This window comes from Lepidochelys olivacea (assembly GCF_965140295.1).
Source record: "Lepidochelys olivacea isolate rLepOli2 genome assembly, chromosome: 1".
Classification (NCBI taxonomy): Eukaryota; Metazoa; Chordata; order Testudines; family Cheloniidae; genus Lepidochelys; species Lepidochelys olivacea.
In genome coordinates this window covers 23479735-23496576 of record NC_140411.1, presented here as the reverse complement: position 1 = coordinate 23496576, position 16842 = coordinate 23479735, and the positions used below count along the sequence as shown (strand labels likewise).

Below are 16842 nucleotides of genomic sequence, written 5' to 3'. Positions count from 1 at the left end.
TCTTTGCTGCACAGAAGCCACCTAACAGCCTCCATCACATAGCTTTCCCACTCTCATTCAGGCTTCTGTCCATTCTGCCCTATAGGCAGCATGTGCTCCCCTCTGTTCTAGCCCATCAAATCCCACCTAAAAATGCACTTAATTTGCCAGGGAAACCTATTTAAGAACATAAGAATGGCCATACTGGGTCAGACCAAAGGTCCATTTAGCCCAGTATCCTGTCTTCTGACACCGGCCAATGCCAGGTGCCCCAGAGGGAATGAACAGGTAATCAAGTGATCCATTCCCAGCTTCTATAAACCTGAGCCTGCTCACCCACCCACACCAACCCTCTTACCCTACTGAAAAAGCTATAATCTATGTGCCCAGCCTCTCTGTCAATTGCACATACAGTACATACACTTTCCTCCCACACACACATTAGTGGAGCCAATAAGACATATGCATGACCTCTCTCTCTCTCCAAGTACATTGCTCTTGCTGTTTGCTCTTCTCTTTCACCTCATGCCTAGATCCTTCATTGCTCTTTGGGGCAAGGTCCATATCTCATTATCTTCAGCATGGAGACAGTTATGAAGACAAGGCCCCTCCACTGAACTTTACAGCCTGACAATGTGACTTCTCCAGCTCTTTGTGAGTTCAGGCCTGCAGTTCATTTCAATATTTCCTCTTTTGGAATATCCCGTTCTTGTTACAGGATCTTTTAAAAAGTACGTTAGTGGCGCTTGTTTGCTATGAAGCACTCGCAGCTATTTCAAAGTTGGCCTGACTACACATGGCAGACTTCCAAGTAGCCAAGTCACGGGCATGAGCTGTGGAGTGACTCGAGTCTGAGTCAGCCCCTTGTCTCCATGGAGACAGAAACCCTACAGTAGGAGTGGCAGACAAACCAGAGAAAAGAAAATATCTGGTAAGGAAACATTTTCCTATTCTCTTCCTCCACACTATTCTCAATCCATCCTCTTTAGCCTGTTTTCCTTTCACCCAGCCCACCTAAACCTGGTCCTTTCCTCCCTCTCCAATTCTTTCCATTTGTCAGGAGGCAGGGAAAGCAGCAGCGGGTGTGCGTGGACTGATGTACCTAGCAAGGGATGGCACCCTCTGGAGAAGGTCACCACCACAAAACTCTGAGGCTGTTCTTTAATCTCTGCTGCCTAGCTGTATGCCCCCACTCCTCTCCTTCACATTCCCTCCCTTGCCCTCCATCCTCTTTCTCTTTCCTTTTCCTTGTATTGACTCCCCGCTTCCTGTTATCCTCTTATCCTACCACTACCTCACAATCTAAAAACAAAATGTGCTGCTTTTCAGCATGCTCATTTACATGTATGTTTTACACACCTCTATTCATGTGTCTTTTTGAGTGGAAGCTCTTTAGTGCAGATAGTCTCTTTTCACACATTTCTGCAACACCGAGGATGACAGGGTCCCAGTCTGCTCTTACAATATAAATATTTTCCCCATTTTCCACATGAGGAAACTGAGGCACAGACAAGTGACATGCCCAAGATAATACAGCAAATCAGTGGCAAAGGTAAAATTAGAATCCAAGTCTCCAACCCTGTGCTTTAACCATTAGATCACTCACCTTCAGTAATAATAATTAGCACTTATATAGCCCTTTTCATTCACAGAGGTCCAGACATTGTTTACAATAATTTACAATCAGTTAAAAGACCAGTCCAGTAACTCCAGCTATATTTGTGTTTCTAATAACAGATATGGAATGAGAAATAGAGGGGAAGAAAATTGTGTAAGGATTTATTTGTCTTAACAATGTTATAGTTAAGTAAACAAACAGTGTTTGCCTGGAATCACAGCACCAGCACATCAGTAAAGAACTGCCATGGGTTTGTCATCAGGGGGTAGCTGGACCTGGATAAGTACTATTCTTAATTAGGTTTGTTTTGTTTTTTTCTGGCTAGGCTAAGTGTCTTCTCTTCACTGCTTCCTTAATTTTGCACTGGTGCAGCAGAGAATCATAGGACTGGAAGGGACCTCGAGAGGTCATCTAATCCAGTCACCTGCACTCATGGCAGGACTAAATATTTTCTAGACCATCCCTGACAGGTGTTTGTCTAACCTGCTCTTAAAAATCTCCAACGATGAAGATTCCACAACCTCCCTAGGCAATTTATTCCAGTGCTTAACCACCCTGATAGTTAGGAAGTTTTTCCTAATGTCCAACCTAAACCTCCCTTGCTGCAATTTAAGCCCATTGCTTCTTGTCCTATCCGCAGAGGTTAAAAAAAAACAAATTTTCTCCCTCCTCCTTGTAACAACATTTTATGTACTTGAACTGTTATCACGTCCCCTCAGTCTTCTCTTTTCCACACTAAACAAACCCATTTTTTTCAATCTTCCCTCATAGGTCATATTTTCTAGACCTTGAATCATTTTTGTTGCTCTTCTCTGGACTTTCTCCAGTTTGTCCACATCTTTCCTGAAATGTGGTGCCCAGAACTGGACACAATAATTCAGTTGAGGCCTAATGAGCGCGGAGTAAAGCAGAAGAATTACTTCTAGTGTCTTGCTTACATCCCAAAATGATGATCGCTTTTTTTGCAACAATATTACACTGTTGACTCATATTTAGCTTGTGATCCACTATGACCCCCCAGATCCCTTTCCGCAGTCCTCTTTCCTAGACAGTCATTTCCAATTTTGTATGTGTGCAACTGATTGTTCCTTCCTAAGTGAAGTACTTTGCATTTGTCCTGATTGAATTTAATCTTTCTTACTTCAGACCATTTCTCCAGTTTGTCCAGATCATTTTGAATTTTAATCCTACCCTCCAAAGCACTTGCAACCCCTCCCAGCGTGGTATCATCTGCAAACGTTGTAAGTGTACTTTCTATGCCATTATCTAAATCATTGATGAAGATATTGAACAGAACTGGACCCAGAACCAATCTCTGCAGGACTCCACTTGTTATGCCCTTCCAGCATGACTGTGAACCACTGATAACTATGCTCTGGGAACGGTTTTTCAACCAGTTATGCACCCACCTTACAGTAGCTCCATCTAGGTTGCATTTCCCTAGTTTGTTTATGAGAAGGTCATGCGAGACAGTATCAAAAGCCTTACTAAAGTCAAGATATACCATGTCTACTGCTTCCCCCTCATCCACAAAGCTTATTACTCTGTCAAAGAAAGCTACCAGGTTGGTCTGACACAATTTGTTCTTGACAAATCCATGCTGACTGTTACTTATCACCTTATTATCTTCTAGATGTTTGCAAATTGATTGCTTAATTATTTGCTCCATTATCTTTCCAGGTACCAAAGTTAAGCTGAGTGGTCTGTAATTCCCCGGGTTGTCCTTATTTCCCTTTTTATAGATCGGCACTATATTTGCCTTTTTCCAGTCTTCTGGAATCTCTCATGACGTTTCAAAGATAATCGCTAATGGCTCAGATATGTCCTCAGTCAGCTCCTTGAGTATTCTAGGATGTATTTCATCAGGCCCTGGTGACTTGAAGACATCTAACTTGTCTAAGTAATTTTTAACCTGTTATTTCCCTATTTTAGCCTCTGATCCTACATCATTTTCACTGGCATTCACTATGTTAGACATCCAATCACTACCAACCTTTTTGGTGAAAACCGAAACAAAGAAGTAATTAAGCATCTCTGCCATTTCCACATTTTCCGTTATTGTTTCCCCCCTTCATTCAGTTAACAGGCCTACCCTGTCCTTGGTCTTCCTCTTGCTTCTAATGTATTTGTAGAATGTTTTCTGGTTATCCTTTATGTCTCCAGCTACTATGATCTTGTTTTGTGCCTTGGCCTTTCTAATTTTGTGTCTACATACTTGTGTTGTTTATATTCATCCTTTTTGTAATTTGATCTAGTTTCCAGTTTTTGAAGGACTCTCTTTTGATTTTTAGATCATTGAAGATCTCCTGGTTAAGTCAGGGTGGTCTCTTGCCATATTTCTTATCTTTCCTATGCAGTGGGATAGTTTGTTCTTGTGCCCTTATGACCAGGGTTCCCAGGGAGTTTCTCAATTAGGGTGAACTGCAAAGAATGGGGCAGACAATCCCCAAAGCTGGTGGATATCTCAATACTTAGATTTACCAAACCAGCACAAAACAGCTTCTATGATACCTTACTGGTTACCCAGAAGCCAACACAGTTCCCTTAAAGCAACCCAGCCTCAGGCCTCCACCCAGACACCCACGTCAAATATGATGAGGATTACTGAAAATCTTATTCATCATATAAGAAAGTTCTACCAATCCCAAAGGATCATACACATTATCTCTCAGGTTAATGAATATTTCAGATCTTACCCAAATATACACTTACAGCCAATTCCTATTAATTAAACTAAAATTTATTAAAAAAGAAAAGAGAGAAAGAGTATTGGTTAAAAGATCAGTATACATACAGACATGAGTACAGTTCTTGAGATTCAGATTCACAATGGAGATGGTGAGCTTTGTAGTTGCAAAGAGTTCTTTCAGAATTAGTTCATAGGTTATAGTCCAATGTTTATATTCAGGGTGATTCCAGGTTAGGACTGAAAATCTCAGCCTTGTGGCTTAAGCTTCCCCTGCATGAAGCATTAAGCAGATCTGAGATGACAGGATCAGGTCCCAAGAGTCTTTTATACAGTCTTTTTTTTAGTATTCGCTTGACCATACAGTCCGGGGTGAACAATAGGCTTTTGATGTAACCTTCTGTTTCCCAAACATCACCGGTAATTTATCCATTAAGTAGCTCATATACAGTTTTAAAGAGACATATAGACAATGACACTATTTCACCCAAGATTCATCTAAATGTTAATATTTCCTTTTGATCGCTGAATCAACAGTAATAGACAGGAACTATCTGTTTACATGGTTAACATCAAACAAGACACACGTATAATTAGTATCACCTCTAATTCTCTAACAATACAGGTTTGCATTTCAAATTCTAACCTATCTAACATGGAGTGGCCTTAATTACTACTCATATACTTTTCTAACATGTTTCTACAGGTTGGTTCTGGATCATTTAGCCTGCAGGATGCTTAACCCTTTCTGGCCATGCATCACAGCCCTTAATAATGTCTCTCTGAAAAACTGCCAACTGTCTTCAGTTGTTTTTCCTCTTAGACTTCCTTCCCATGGGATCTTACCTACCAACTCCTTGAGTTTGCTCAAGTCTGCCTTCTTGAAATCCATTGTCTTTATTTTGCTGTTCTCCCTCCCACCGTTCCTTAGAATCATGAACTCTACCATTTCATGATCACTTTCACGCAAGCTGCCTTCCACTTTCAAATTCTCAGCCAGTTCCTCCCTATCTGCCAAAATCAAATTGAGAACAGCATCTCCCCTAGTATCTTTCTCCACCTTCTGAAATAAAAACTTGTTGGATAATCTGTGTCCTGCTGTGTTGTTTTTCCAACAGATGTCTGAGTAGCTGAAGTCCCACATCACCACCAAGTCCTGTGCTTTGGATGATTCTGTTGTTTAAAAAAAAAAAAAGCCTCATCCACTTCTTCTTCCTGGTTAGGTGGTCTGTAGTAGACCCCTACCATAACATCACCCTGGTTTTTTATCCCTTTTATCCTTTCCCAGAGACTTTCAGCAAGTCTGTCTCCTATTTCCATCTTAACCTCAGTCCAAGTATATATATATATATATATATATATATATATATATATATATATATATATATATATATTACTATATAAGGCAACACCTCCTCCCTTTTTTCCCTGTCTGTCCTTCCTGAGCAAACTGTACCCTTTTATACCAATATTCCAGTCATGCGTATTATCTCACCAAGTCTATAACTATGTCATAGTTGTGCTTATTTACTAGCATTTTGAGTTCTTCCTGCTTATTCCCCATACTTCTCGCATTAGTATACAGATATGTAAGATACTAATTTGATTCCCCCCGCTCAATCTGCAGAGCCAAGGAAAGTGACCAGCTCAAGAGCTGTTGGCAAACTGCAATCTGTTCTGGAATGTCCAGGTCTCCTGACTTGTGATATAATGGAACTCCCCAGGCATATCCACCAATTGCAGCCTTGTTGGTTGGGAAACTAGAACTGTTGGATGCAATTAAATAATTTTGAATGTTACTAAGAGAAGCTGTTGTTATCTAGCTTGAATTACAGACTCTGCAGGAGACAGCAGCTCCATGCCTCAGGATGAGAAAGACCCTGAGATGTCCTGCCCCACAAATGATCCAAAGGAGGCTGAATTAGAAACAAAAGGAGACATGGGTGATCTGTATGAGGCCCTGGAGAAGCTCCATGGGCTCTCTGATGGGGAGAAGGGGGAGAAGGCTCTGCTACGTTCACGCCTCCATGAGCAGTCTCAGCTCATCTGCATATTGAAGAAGCGAGCGGATGATACCCTAATGCGCTGCAAGGCACTGGAAAGTCTCAACATGGAGCTGGAGGAGTTGAGGATGGAGGATAGTGTGAGGCTGGAAAGTCAGACCCGGCGGGCCCAGCAGCTGGAGGAGCGCTTTATGGACTTGGCTGCCAACCATGAGGACATGATTCGCTTCAAGGATGAGCACAAGCAGCAGAACATGCTGCTGAGGGAGGAAAATAAGCGCCTGAGGCAGGAAAACAATAGCCTTTTCAGCAAGGCTCTGAAGAAGAAGGAGGCTGAGGTTCTCCAGCTCACTTCCCAGGGGACGAGGCTCTCTCAGGAGGTAGATTCTTTAAAAGAGAGATGTGCTCAGGAGAGCCACAGAACTCAGGAGCGAGAGAAGGAGCTACTGGAAGCTCAGAGCCAACAAGCCAGTGTCCATGCCAGGGAAACTGATTTACTGAGAAGCCAACTGCAAAGCCTGGAGGAGAAGCACTGCCAAATTGCTGCACAGCTGGAGCAGGCAGAAAGGCAACAAAAGGCTGAGGGCAGCAAGCTGCAAGCCAAGTTGGAGAGGGTGATCCGTGAGAAAGAGGAGCTGCTGCATCTGGCTATGGAGAGGGGCAAGACACTGCAGGAGAAACAACGGGAAATTCAGCAGCTGGAGAAGAAGCTGGAGTCTGCAGAGAGGGCCAGGCTGACAGCAGAGGAGCGCTTTGTGAGAGAGGTAGCAGCAGTGGACAGCAACCTAAGGGTCCAAGAGCTGCAGCGACGTCTGGAGGGAAATGAGCAAGCATACAGTGAGCTCTGGATGCAGTTTGATGCTTACAAGAAACACAGCATGGACTTACTTACTAAAGAAAAAGAGCTGAACAACAAACTCCGCCACTTCATGTCATAACCCCTCATCCTCTGTTCAGCTCTCAGCAGAACTATTATAGCACACTACTTACTGCTTGTTAGTAACCCTTTTTTTAAAAACTAAAATGATCTTGTATCAGATTTCTTTATTAGTGTGCTCACAACTTTACAAACCTTTTATGAGGGCTGGTTTGAAGCCCATTTTTTGTTTCCATACTATTGATTTGAGGTGGCAGCCTAAATGCAGCACTTTGAGTTAGTAGAACAAGTTATGCTAAATAAAACTGGGAAACAATGGACTTTAGTATGAAAAATTCATAATCATTTATGAGTTTGTCGTTTGTTCCTTGCCTCTTATGTTTCTAGTAATTTTTTCAGATTATAGAAGTACATTAAATATTTTACATGACAAATAAAGAGGGGAAAAGAAGCTCTTGCCCTGAAAAGTTTAGATTTGATACAGCAAATTGTTAATATACAGTAAAGTGGAGCTGGGAAGGAAAAAGGGGTCGCACCAAGATCACAGTTTATTACCTGTATGGAGGGATAAAGCAGATTACCACATGTACAGGATCTTTATCACTGAGGATGATTTTCAGATAGATGATTAGTTGTTTATATATTAGGGGTCTGATTCAAAGCAATCATCATCAACAGAAAAGCTCCCATCAACTTCTGAGGGGCTTGGATCAGGTCCTAGTTATGAAAAATTTGGTCAGTAGAAATCAGGTTTAAAATTGGACTTTGTTCATCATCCTCAAGTAAACTGAGCCCTATGCTGTCCTATGTGATGTTATAGGGATAATAAATACATCATTTTATTACAGCAACAAGGACATTGGCAGGGGTTCATGCAAAACCTTTCCCTTCCCCTAGTGTGTGCAACATAGACTCATAGATCATTAGGGTTGGAAGAGACCTCAGAAGGTCATCCAGTCCAACCCCCTGCTCAAAGCAGGACCAACCCCTTCTAAATCATCCCAGCCAGGGCTTTGTCACGCCAGGCCTTAAAAACCTCTAAGGATGGCGATTCCACCACCTCCCTAGGTAACGCATTCCAGTGTTTCACCACCCTCCTAGTGAAATAGTGTTTCCTAATATTCAACCTCGACCTCCCCCACTGCAACTTGAGACCATTACTCCTTGTTCTGTCGTCTGCCACCACTGAGAACAGCCGAGCTTCAACCTCTTCAGAACCCCCCCTTAGTTGAAGGCTGCTATCAAATCCCCTCTCACTAGGGTGACCAGATGTCCCGTTTTTATAGGGACAGTGCCGCTTTTTGGGGACTTTTTCTTATATAGGTGTCTATTACTCCCCACCCCGTCCCGTTTTTTCACAGTTGCTATCTGGTTACCCTACCCCTCACTCTTCTCTTCTGCAGACTAAACAAGCCCAGTCCCCTCAGCCTCTCCTCCTCAGTCACGTGCCCCAGCCCCCTAATCATTTTAACTGCCCTGCTCTGTGCTCCAGCAGCGGCTGCATTTCAGCGGTCCTGCCTGCGCCAACAGGCCCCTGGTACAGCTCTTGGGATCAAAGCTTCTTCATAAGGATTTCGAGGCCACTTTTCGGCCTGGCAGCCTCTTTGTCCGGCTCTGTAACACACCCATGGTGCATACCCTCTTCTAAACTCACCCTGCCCCTCCCCTCTAAAATCCCCGCCCCGCCCCTCTCGAATGCCCCCCACCGCCCCGCCCCTTCTCTCCCGAATATGGGGCGCGGCGGGGGGGGAGGGGTGCTCCTCTTCTCTCTCCGGTTCCGCGCGGCGGCGGCGGCCGAGCAGCCCCGCGCAGGCGCGGCCAGCGGAGCCGCCATTTCCGGCCCCCTGCGCTGCGGCCTGCAGCTTCTCTGTCCCGCGGCGTCTCTCCACCCGCGGCGGGGAATCCTCTCCCTCTCCCCGGACCAGCCTGCGGGGAAGCCCGGGCCTCGCCCCCTCCCCACCATGCGCCACAGCCTGACCCAGCTGCTGGCGGCCTCGTCGGGCGGGGAGAGCCCCTCGGCCGCCGCCTGGCAGCTCCCCCGCGCGGGGCCGGCCCCTGGGGCCGGAGGCGGCCATGGCGGGGAGGAGGAGCCGGAGGGCCCCCGCACCAAGCCGCAGCGCTGGGACGCGGCCGTTCTGGAGCAGCCGCAGCAGGGGCGGGGGGAGGCGGCCGCTGGGGCCGAGGAGCTGGCCGAGCAGGAGGACCCGTTCGCGGGGCTGGGGCTGGAGCTGGGCGATCTGCTGGAGGCGGCCCAGCCGCACTGGGACCTGGATGTGGAGCCGAGCGGCTGCTTCTGCGGGCAGCAGGACGAGCCGGAGCCGCCCCTGAGCGCGCCGGGCCGGAGCAGCTGCGGGGCCAGCCCGGGCGGGGTCGGGGCCAGCCCGGGCGGGGTGGCGGCGGGGAGCCGGCTGAAGGCGGCGGCCGCGGCCCGCCTGAACCGGCTGAAGAAGAAGCAGTACGTGTTGGGGTTGGAGAGCCGCCTGCAGGGCCTGGCCGCGGAGAACCGGCAGCTGCGGGACCGCAACCGGGGGCTGAACCGGCGCCTGCGGGATCTGGAGCGGGAAACTAACTACCTGCGGGCCGTGCTGGCCAACCAGAGCGCCCTGGGGCAGCTGCTGAACCGCCTGGCCGGGGCGGGCGGGCTCAGGCTCCGTACCAGCCTCTTCAGGGACATGGACCCGCCCCATCAGCACCCACCACAGACTGGCGAGAGCCGCGACCACGACTACGCCCTGCCGAGCCGGGATGCTGGCGAGCTGGAGGCGGAGGAGCGGCCGGCCTCCGGCGGGATCTGCCTCCACGTGGACAGGGATCAGCTGTCGGTGGAGTTCTGCTCCCTGTGTGCCAGGCGGGCATGTGCCTCCTTCAAAATGTAGGGTCAAGTACCTGCTTCAGTCTTTATTCTCACCTGTCCATGCCCACATCCGGGGGCCTCGGGCCGTGGCGGAGCAAGCAGGCCATGGCTTGAAAAATAGGGGGTAGGCAAAACTGGCATGGGAACGGCGCCCGTGTGTGGCAGAGGGTAAAGAGCTCGCGTGAACGGCACACTTGGGAGCTTGTTTGTATTGGGTAAAGATTGTGCAAAACTGGTGCACAAATAGTGCGCTTGGAATCTGCTTACAGCAGCGTGCTAAATATTGTGCAACCTGACATATGCAGGTGTATTCGGAGCCCGTTTGCAGCAGTGAGTGAAAGATCACGGAAACCTGAAGCATGAAAGTGTGCTCAGTGCCCACAGTTGCCAGTAAAGATAATACTGTCTACCCTGTTTTGAATCAGATAATGTGTAGTCGGCTTATCCTGAGGAGCTGAAAATACTTGTTTTTGTTTTTTTTTAAAAGAAAAATGCTGCTTTATTAGGACATCGTCACCGGACAGACTTAAGAACAAAAATAGTATTGATCAGCAAACAGTTAAAGCATGCATATAAAACTGTAACAAGTCTCAATTATACATTACTATTAAACCTCTCTGACAGTTTCTTTTTTAGGTGCTTGCCCTGCCAGGCTCCGTTGTGTAGGGGTTAAAGAACAGTCGTTTTCCACCTCGCAACCTGGTAAGGATCCATATATTCCCATAATGCGATATCAAACAGCTTGCATTGATGCTTAGTCCAGGTTTTTCTGATCACTGGTTTAGGACCAGTGCTTAGAAATGTTTTCTCATCTTGAAAGCATTTGTACTGATTTGCCAAAGTGTTTCCAGCTTTGGCCAATGGACAGGTAGTGGATATTAAAACTATATTCTGATTATTATTCTTCTCCTGGCCTATATTCTGCAGTGGAGTTTTGACTTGATTTTAGTAGCCAGTAGCTCACAAACTAATGGAAAAGGAATAACGTACACTGCTTGCTTTCCTTCTAATAGTAGCAGTTTTTAAGATATGTGCTACTGAAATATGCATCTGATTAGGGGAAAGGACAAATAATATGGTAATGAGTGTGATGTGTTTTTTTTTTTTTTTAAGGTCTTCTGTTTTTAGACCACCCAGAACTATAAGCAAATGGTTCTTGTTTGAAAGGTCAGGATTTGTGCCTTCCAGTGGTATACAATTCCTGATGGTTCTCAAAATCACTTTAAAAAAGTCATTTCTCATTAGTCTACCTTACTTGGTGATGTAAAAATTTGTATGTTAAACATAACCCAAATATTGGTTTCAATTATTAACATTGTACAATGGCACCCTAATGCAGGCAAGTCACCTACTTTTTTCACATAACTGTAACGTGAATTGCAATTCTAATTCTAGTTCACCATAAATAGTTTGTATACCCAAGATCACTGAGATTCCTTGTATTTCAAAAGTGGCTTTTTACTTAAATTACATGCATACTTGTGTAACTTTACTATGGGATCTTAAATTGGCATCTCTGAGTATTCAGAAATATCTCTAACTTTCTATAGTCAGTTAGGAAATACAATCTGCAGATGAACAAAGGTTGTCTTGACATTGATGGTTTGAAAAAATAATGCGCATGCAGACCTCCATGTTTAGTTAAGAGAGGAGGAATAAAATAATTTGGGGGGGTCACAGACAAATGTGTGAGAGTTGCTTTTGGATCAGCACTAATATTACCCTATCTTGCAAGACGAATAGGTTACAATACACTTTTTTATTTTTTGGTTGTATTAAAATGTTTAGATTATTCACATGTATGTAAATTGGGGAAGAAAGGGTGTGAAAAATAATTAAATGTAAAGTGAGGTTTCACAAAGAATGGGTCAACTTAAGTCTAGAGTTAATGATTGAGATGTCTCTATTTGTAAAATGATTGAGTTAATATACTTAAACCTTAACACTAAGGTATAATAAATGGATTTATATGTTGGATTAAGAGTAAATTGAAGAGTCTCCTCCTCCCAGTGATGTGCTTAAGTAGCTCCCATTAGTGGTAATAGAAGTTAAAGGAAGAGCAAGAGAAGAGACAACTAATTTCTTTGTGAAACATCACTGTTTGAAAAAGTATATGTGTATTTAGCATCCTTGTTTTTCTTTATGCTAAAGTGGATACAGCTGTGTTGGGGCAGAAGAGACGGGACCAGCTGCTGGCCACATTTCCTGCTTTATTTTAAAAGGTAGTATAAGAAATGGGGGGAAAAAGAGGTAACAGGGCTTCTGCTGTCTTTCATTTTTGAAAAGCTTGAATGTTTGGAAAAACTAATCTCACCAGTCCAAAGTTAGTGTGATACTAATTTGAAAAGTGACTGTGTACAAAGGTAATTTTTTACCTCTGCTTTCTTTGTATTCAGAGTTACATGTTCACAGAAATATAGAGCCAGCACAGCTAAGAACTAGTTAGCTGTGGATTCTGTTCCATCATGTACAGTATCAGCCAGATTATCTATTGAGTTCCAATTTTTGACACTTATATAACCCCATTGTAGGCCATGGGGTAGTCCAAGTGTCATTGAGAGCCTAATTTAACTTTTAGAGCTCTTATTCTTGGTGATATGTGAGCTGGGAAGAACTGGACTTACTTGAGCCTAGACTGAGTGTGTAGGGCTCATAGTTGGAGAAATGCATCTTTACTTCAACATCTTATTCAACAAAAATATTAAAACAGTAAGCATGGAAGACTGCCATGGTATTTTTAGTAAGTTTTAAGGTAACTATTAAGTTACCTTAACTTAAATGTGACACTGTCTTGCTTTGTAATAGGATTCCCCCTTTTTGCACAATTATAAACACTTTGTTGTTGGATCAGAGCAATCTGGGACTTAATCCTGGTCTCTAATATGCACATGTCCATCACTGCGTTCTGTAAAATCTACTGTGTATGAGCAATAGTTAATTTTACAACATGCAAAATGTTGTGTGCCGGTACAACTAAGAACAGGATCCACCCCCAAGAATGTGACTGCAGGGATTTTTAGTGCCTTCTGAATCATATGTAAGCCAAACAGAGGGGAAAATTCTTTGAATGCTAATCAATTTGTGCTATCTGTATGGAATATTGTTAAATACAGCTTTTTGAAGCAGAAACCTTGAACTGATTTCTTAACGATACTTGAAAAACTTGTAAATGTTTCTTTGTAATTAGCTTTGTGCCGTACAAATAAGAATACAGTACTATAATAAAACCAGATGTGTTGATCTTTCAATTATGGGCTCAAATTTTTTCATTTTGTTATTAACGTTTTGTTTTTAATGGATGGATCTTTAGATGGTTGGGAATTGAAAAAGGGATTGCTAACAGTGTTGCCTGTACGTTTTTATCAGTTGGGAAGCTTTTTAAGCAAGAATATAAAACTGGTATTTGAGTTAAACCATACTTTGATTTGTCTTACAGCTTTATAAAATTGCTTTTTCTTTAAATGAACAACTTTTGTGGGTGGGGATGGAATAAAACTGTTGCTGTTTCTCAAGAGTCTAAGATGCAGTGGCACTTTCTCCTTGGAGTTTGCAGTGACCACTCTGATTTACTAAATACATCATTTAATAAATAACACTTTAACTGTGTGCAGCATTTCTTCAAGAAACCATGTAACTTAAGTAGAAATCTTAGGCCTGGTCTACTCTAGAAAATTGGGTCGGGGTGTAACTACATTGGTCGGGGTGTGAAAAATCCACATGCCTGAGTGGTATTGTTAAGATGACTAAGTAAGTCCCCATGTAGACCATGCTAGGTCGATGAAAAAATTGGATTATCTACACCAATGAGAGAACCAGTTGGATTATCCACACCAATGTTGGCGTAGATAGGGTCTGCACTGAAGCACTACAGTGGCACAACTGTGCTGCTGTCGCGTTTTAAGTATAGACACACCCTTAGTAGCTACTTCCATGTTCTGGTGACATCTCTCTCTCTCTCTCTCTCATTTTTTCATTTCATTTTTTTGCTTCCTAATGTTGATGGTTATCTACTTTCTATTTACTGTCATGTTGTTAGTTCATAATTTTATGTCCTGTTCTTGTTTCACATACTAAATTTGCAGACTAAGGGCCAACAAAGTGCTTGTTCCATTGAGTAATAGGTACGCACATAAGGCCCGACTTGAATTGCAAATGATTGTCAAAACCCTGTGGCTGAGGTGCAGACACGCCATGGAAAAGTAATATTGGACCCTATTACTTACGGTAACAAAGTCCGTTATTACTTTTCCATGATTTTCTGCTGTTGGCCGCCTGGGGCCGAGAGCGGGGGCTCTCGCAGCTCCCACTGTCAAACTGCGGTGGAAGCCTTTTATTGCGGAATCCGCAGTATTGCCAGTTACATAGGGTCTTACGCATATAACTTTTTCTATTTTGACTGTATTCTGCAATATGTTTATCTAAAAATGTAGTAAATGACAATAGTCAAATGTTGAACAAATTGGCTAAACTTGATGAAGTGTAACTGTTGACTTAGGCCTGGTTTACACCTAAAATTTAGGTTGACATAGCTGCATTGCTCAGATGTGTGCAAAATCCACACCCTGAGTGGCGTAGCTATGCTGACCTAACCACCAGTGAACGTGCCGCTAGGTTGATGATGGAAGCATTCCAGAAGAATGCTTCCGTCATCAGTCTAGCTACCATTGTTTGGGGAGGTGGTGGTCCTTCAGTAACAGAAAAATCCCTTCTGTCACTGAAGGCTGCATCTACGGTATGGAGTTATGCCAGCAAAGTTATACCACCATAGCTATGCCGCTGTGGTACCTGTAGTGTAGACATGGCCTTACGCTTCCCAAGTGGTTTACATTTCTGGATATATGCAGGGGTTTGAGAGTACACAGTTGATAAATTTTAACAGGTTTTTAGAGTTTGACTGCAAGGCTGTATCATAATGCTCAGTTGTTGAGAGAGTCTTAGAAAGATGTTTGTTCTTTGGACGGTGCGCTTCAAGAAAGTGGCTTTTTGGGGTGTGGAGTTATTGGTTGCCTCTCCATCTCTAATTTAAGTGTAGGCATTGCATGTACTTAAAGTAGTCTGGCTCAGTCTACAGCAGTTATAACGAAGGATAAGATTTTTGTCATGGAAGTCACAGACTCCATGACTTTCAGAGAGCTTGGTGACATTTTCTGCTTCAACTTCAATCCTGTGCTTTGAGGTGGTAGGCCCTGTGGGCTCCCAGATTCCATGGGTCCTGCAGGGGCCCTGGAGCTGTGTAAGTCTCTCCCCCCCACGCCCCCCGAAGTTAGCCCTCACCTTATTTTTAATAAAAGTCAAAGACAGGTCACAGGCTTCTGTGAATTTTTGTTTTTCCTGTGACCTGTCCATGACTTCAACTAAAAATAATCATGACAAAATCTTAACCTTATTTATAACAAAAGAAGTGGGGAAATACCTCAGTAAGAAGATTAAATTAATGAATAAAAAGAAGTTAAAATTATTTAAGCAATAATGACATAAGGGAGTGTATTTCTTGGCTTAATGAGCAGCTGGAAGAGTTAACGTCTGGCTTTGTTTTGTGCTGTGCGCTACAAAGGAATAACTGATTAAAGGTTATAATTGGTGTTATAAACTGAACATACACGTAAACAGAAGGGAATCACCATTTTGTGTCTTAACTGCATGAAGATAGTGCAATATTTTTCATTGCTGATGTTTTTCTAGTAGTTAAAGACCATTACAGTAATCAGTAAGAAATAGGACTTAATTCTCAGTAATCTTAAATGCCTGTGCATTTTAATAGCATTGCAAATTAACCTTTCTCTCTTTTCTCCAAACAGCTTAGCAGCACCTGGGGGAAAAACAATTCAATTTTTCTGCAACCTGTAACTGCCTGGAGAGTTGGTATCAAAGTAATTATGGGGAGCCATGTCACAAATTTTGGCATCTACTGATGTATCTGAGTTACCAGTTTTTTTTTGTCACTTGCCAAAAGTGGAGAGTCCTAGTGTTTCCTTTGAAATTTTGAGGGACTTATTAAAAAATAAAGCAAAGGTTTTATGTATAAAACTTTCATAAAATTACCCATTTTTAAAAACCTTTATGGTAATGTGTTTTGGGGATTGTGTATTTGGATATGGTATCTTCTGCGTGAAGGAAAGTATTGTAATACTTTGTATACAGCCTATTATACTATTATTTATTTAGACTTACAAAAGCCTCAGTAGGTGTACAACATATGATCTGGGTTTCCAAATGGATATTTTGTATTCAGAAACTTTTTTTTGTAGTTTTAAGCATAGTAAAACGTAGGTCACCAGTGGTGGGTGTGGGGCTTTCTTGGGCGGTGTGCCTGTTTTGGGCTTAGGAGAAATCAAGAAGAGGAGGGGAGTGTTTATTGCCAGGGGGATTGGGAGCAAGGAGAGGAGAAAGCTGTTGCTGGTTGTGATAGGTGAAGTAGTGTTTTGTAGCACTGTTCATAAAACGGAGAGCTCTGCTCATGATGGTACAGCAGGCTTCTCCATTCCTTTCCCCTCTAACAACCCTCCCTCCCATAATCTGAATCACCATCATTCCAGCAGAAGATTAGACCTTGACTACCTTCAGAATCCATCTATATTGCTTCTTAATTGCACAGTAGATTTTGCCTTTAAAATGCAGTGAAAGCTACTGCAGTAGTGATGTTTTTGTGTGTAACCTGTTTTTGCCATGATGGTAAGAATCTCTACAGATAAGGATGTAACTAAAAATAATTATGACCGTACCTGTAACTGCTGACTTGGGATTTTAAACTTTTTCTTGCTTAGTTTTCAGTTGACTTTTGGCATAATGTAACATAGATACTACTTTTCATAGTATTCCTACAAT

At 43.2% G+C, this 16842-nt stretch overlaps 2 protein-coding genes across 4 annotated transcripts; both read left to right on the top strand.

Moving 5' to 3' along the window:
- Window positions 1-771: 771 nt before the first annotated feature.
- CCDC89 (coiled-coil domain containing 89) lies at window positions 772-7528 on the top strand. Of its 2 annotated transcripts, none has more exons than XM_084613673.1 (2): window positions 772-910; window positions 6107-7528. In XM_084613673.1, the coding sequence occupies exon 2, from the start codon at window positions 6142-6144 to the stop codon at window positions 7222-7224; it is 1083 nt and encodes a 360-aa protein (XP_084469799.1). In that variant the 5' UTR covers window positions 772-910; window positions 6107-6141; the 3' UTR covers window positions 7225-7528. The 2 variants fall into 2 exon arrangements, with proteins under 2 accessions (XP_084469799.1, XP_084469800.1); XM_084613674.1 differs by having other exon boundaries at window positions 5911-7528.
- A 1412-nt stretch (window positions 7529-8940) lies between these two features.
- On the top strand, window positions 8941-15987 carry CREBZF (CREB/ATF bZIP transcription factor). 2 transcript variants are annotated; one of them, XR_014710000.1, is made up of 4 exons: window positions 8941-10035; window positions 10642-10719; window positions 12169-12239; window positions 15816-15987. XR_014710000.1 is itself a non-coding variant. In XM_084617714.1 (3 exons), exons 1-2 carry the CDS (start codon window positions 9125-9127, stop codon window positions 10688-10690), a joined length of 960 nt encoding a protein of 319 aa, XP_084473840.1. In that variant the 5' UTR covers window positions 8941-9124; the 3' UTR covers window positions 10691-10719; window positions 12169-13265. The 2 variants fall into 2 exon arrangements, 1 of the variants encoding a protein (XP_084473840.1); XM_084617714.1 differs by lacking the exon at window positions 15816-15987 and having other exon boundaries at window positions 12169-13265.
- The last annotated feature ends 855 nt before the right edge of the window (window positions 15988-16842 follow it).

Excerpts from the sequence above, each read along its gene's own strand:
- CCDC89 (XM_084613673.1), top strand. The coding sequence starts at position 6,142 with ATGCCTCAGGATGAGAAAGACCCTGAGATGTCCTGCCCCACAAATGAT.
- CREBZF (XM_084617714.1), top strand. The coding sequence starts at position 9,125 with ATGCGCCACAGCCTGACCCAGCTGCTGGCGGCCTCGTCGGGCGGGGAG. Across the intron at positions 10,036-10,641 it reads GCATGTGCCTCCTTCAAAAT|TTTCTTTTTTAGGTGCTTGC; the intron begins GTAGGGTCAAGT and ends CCTCTCTGACAG.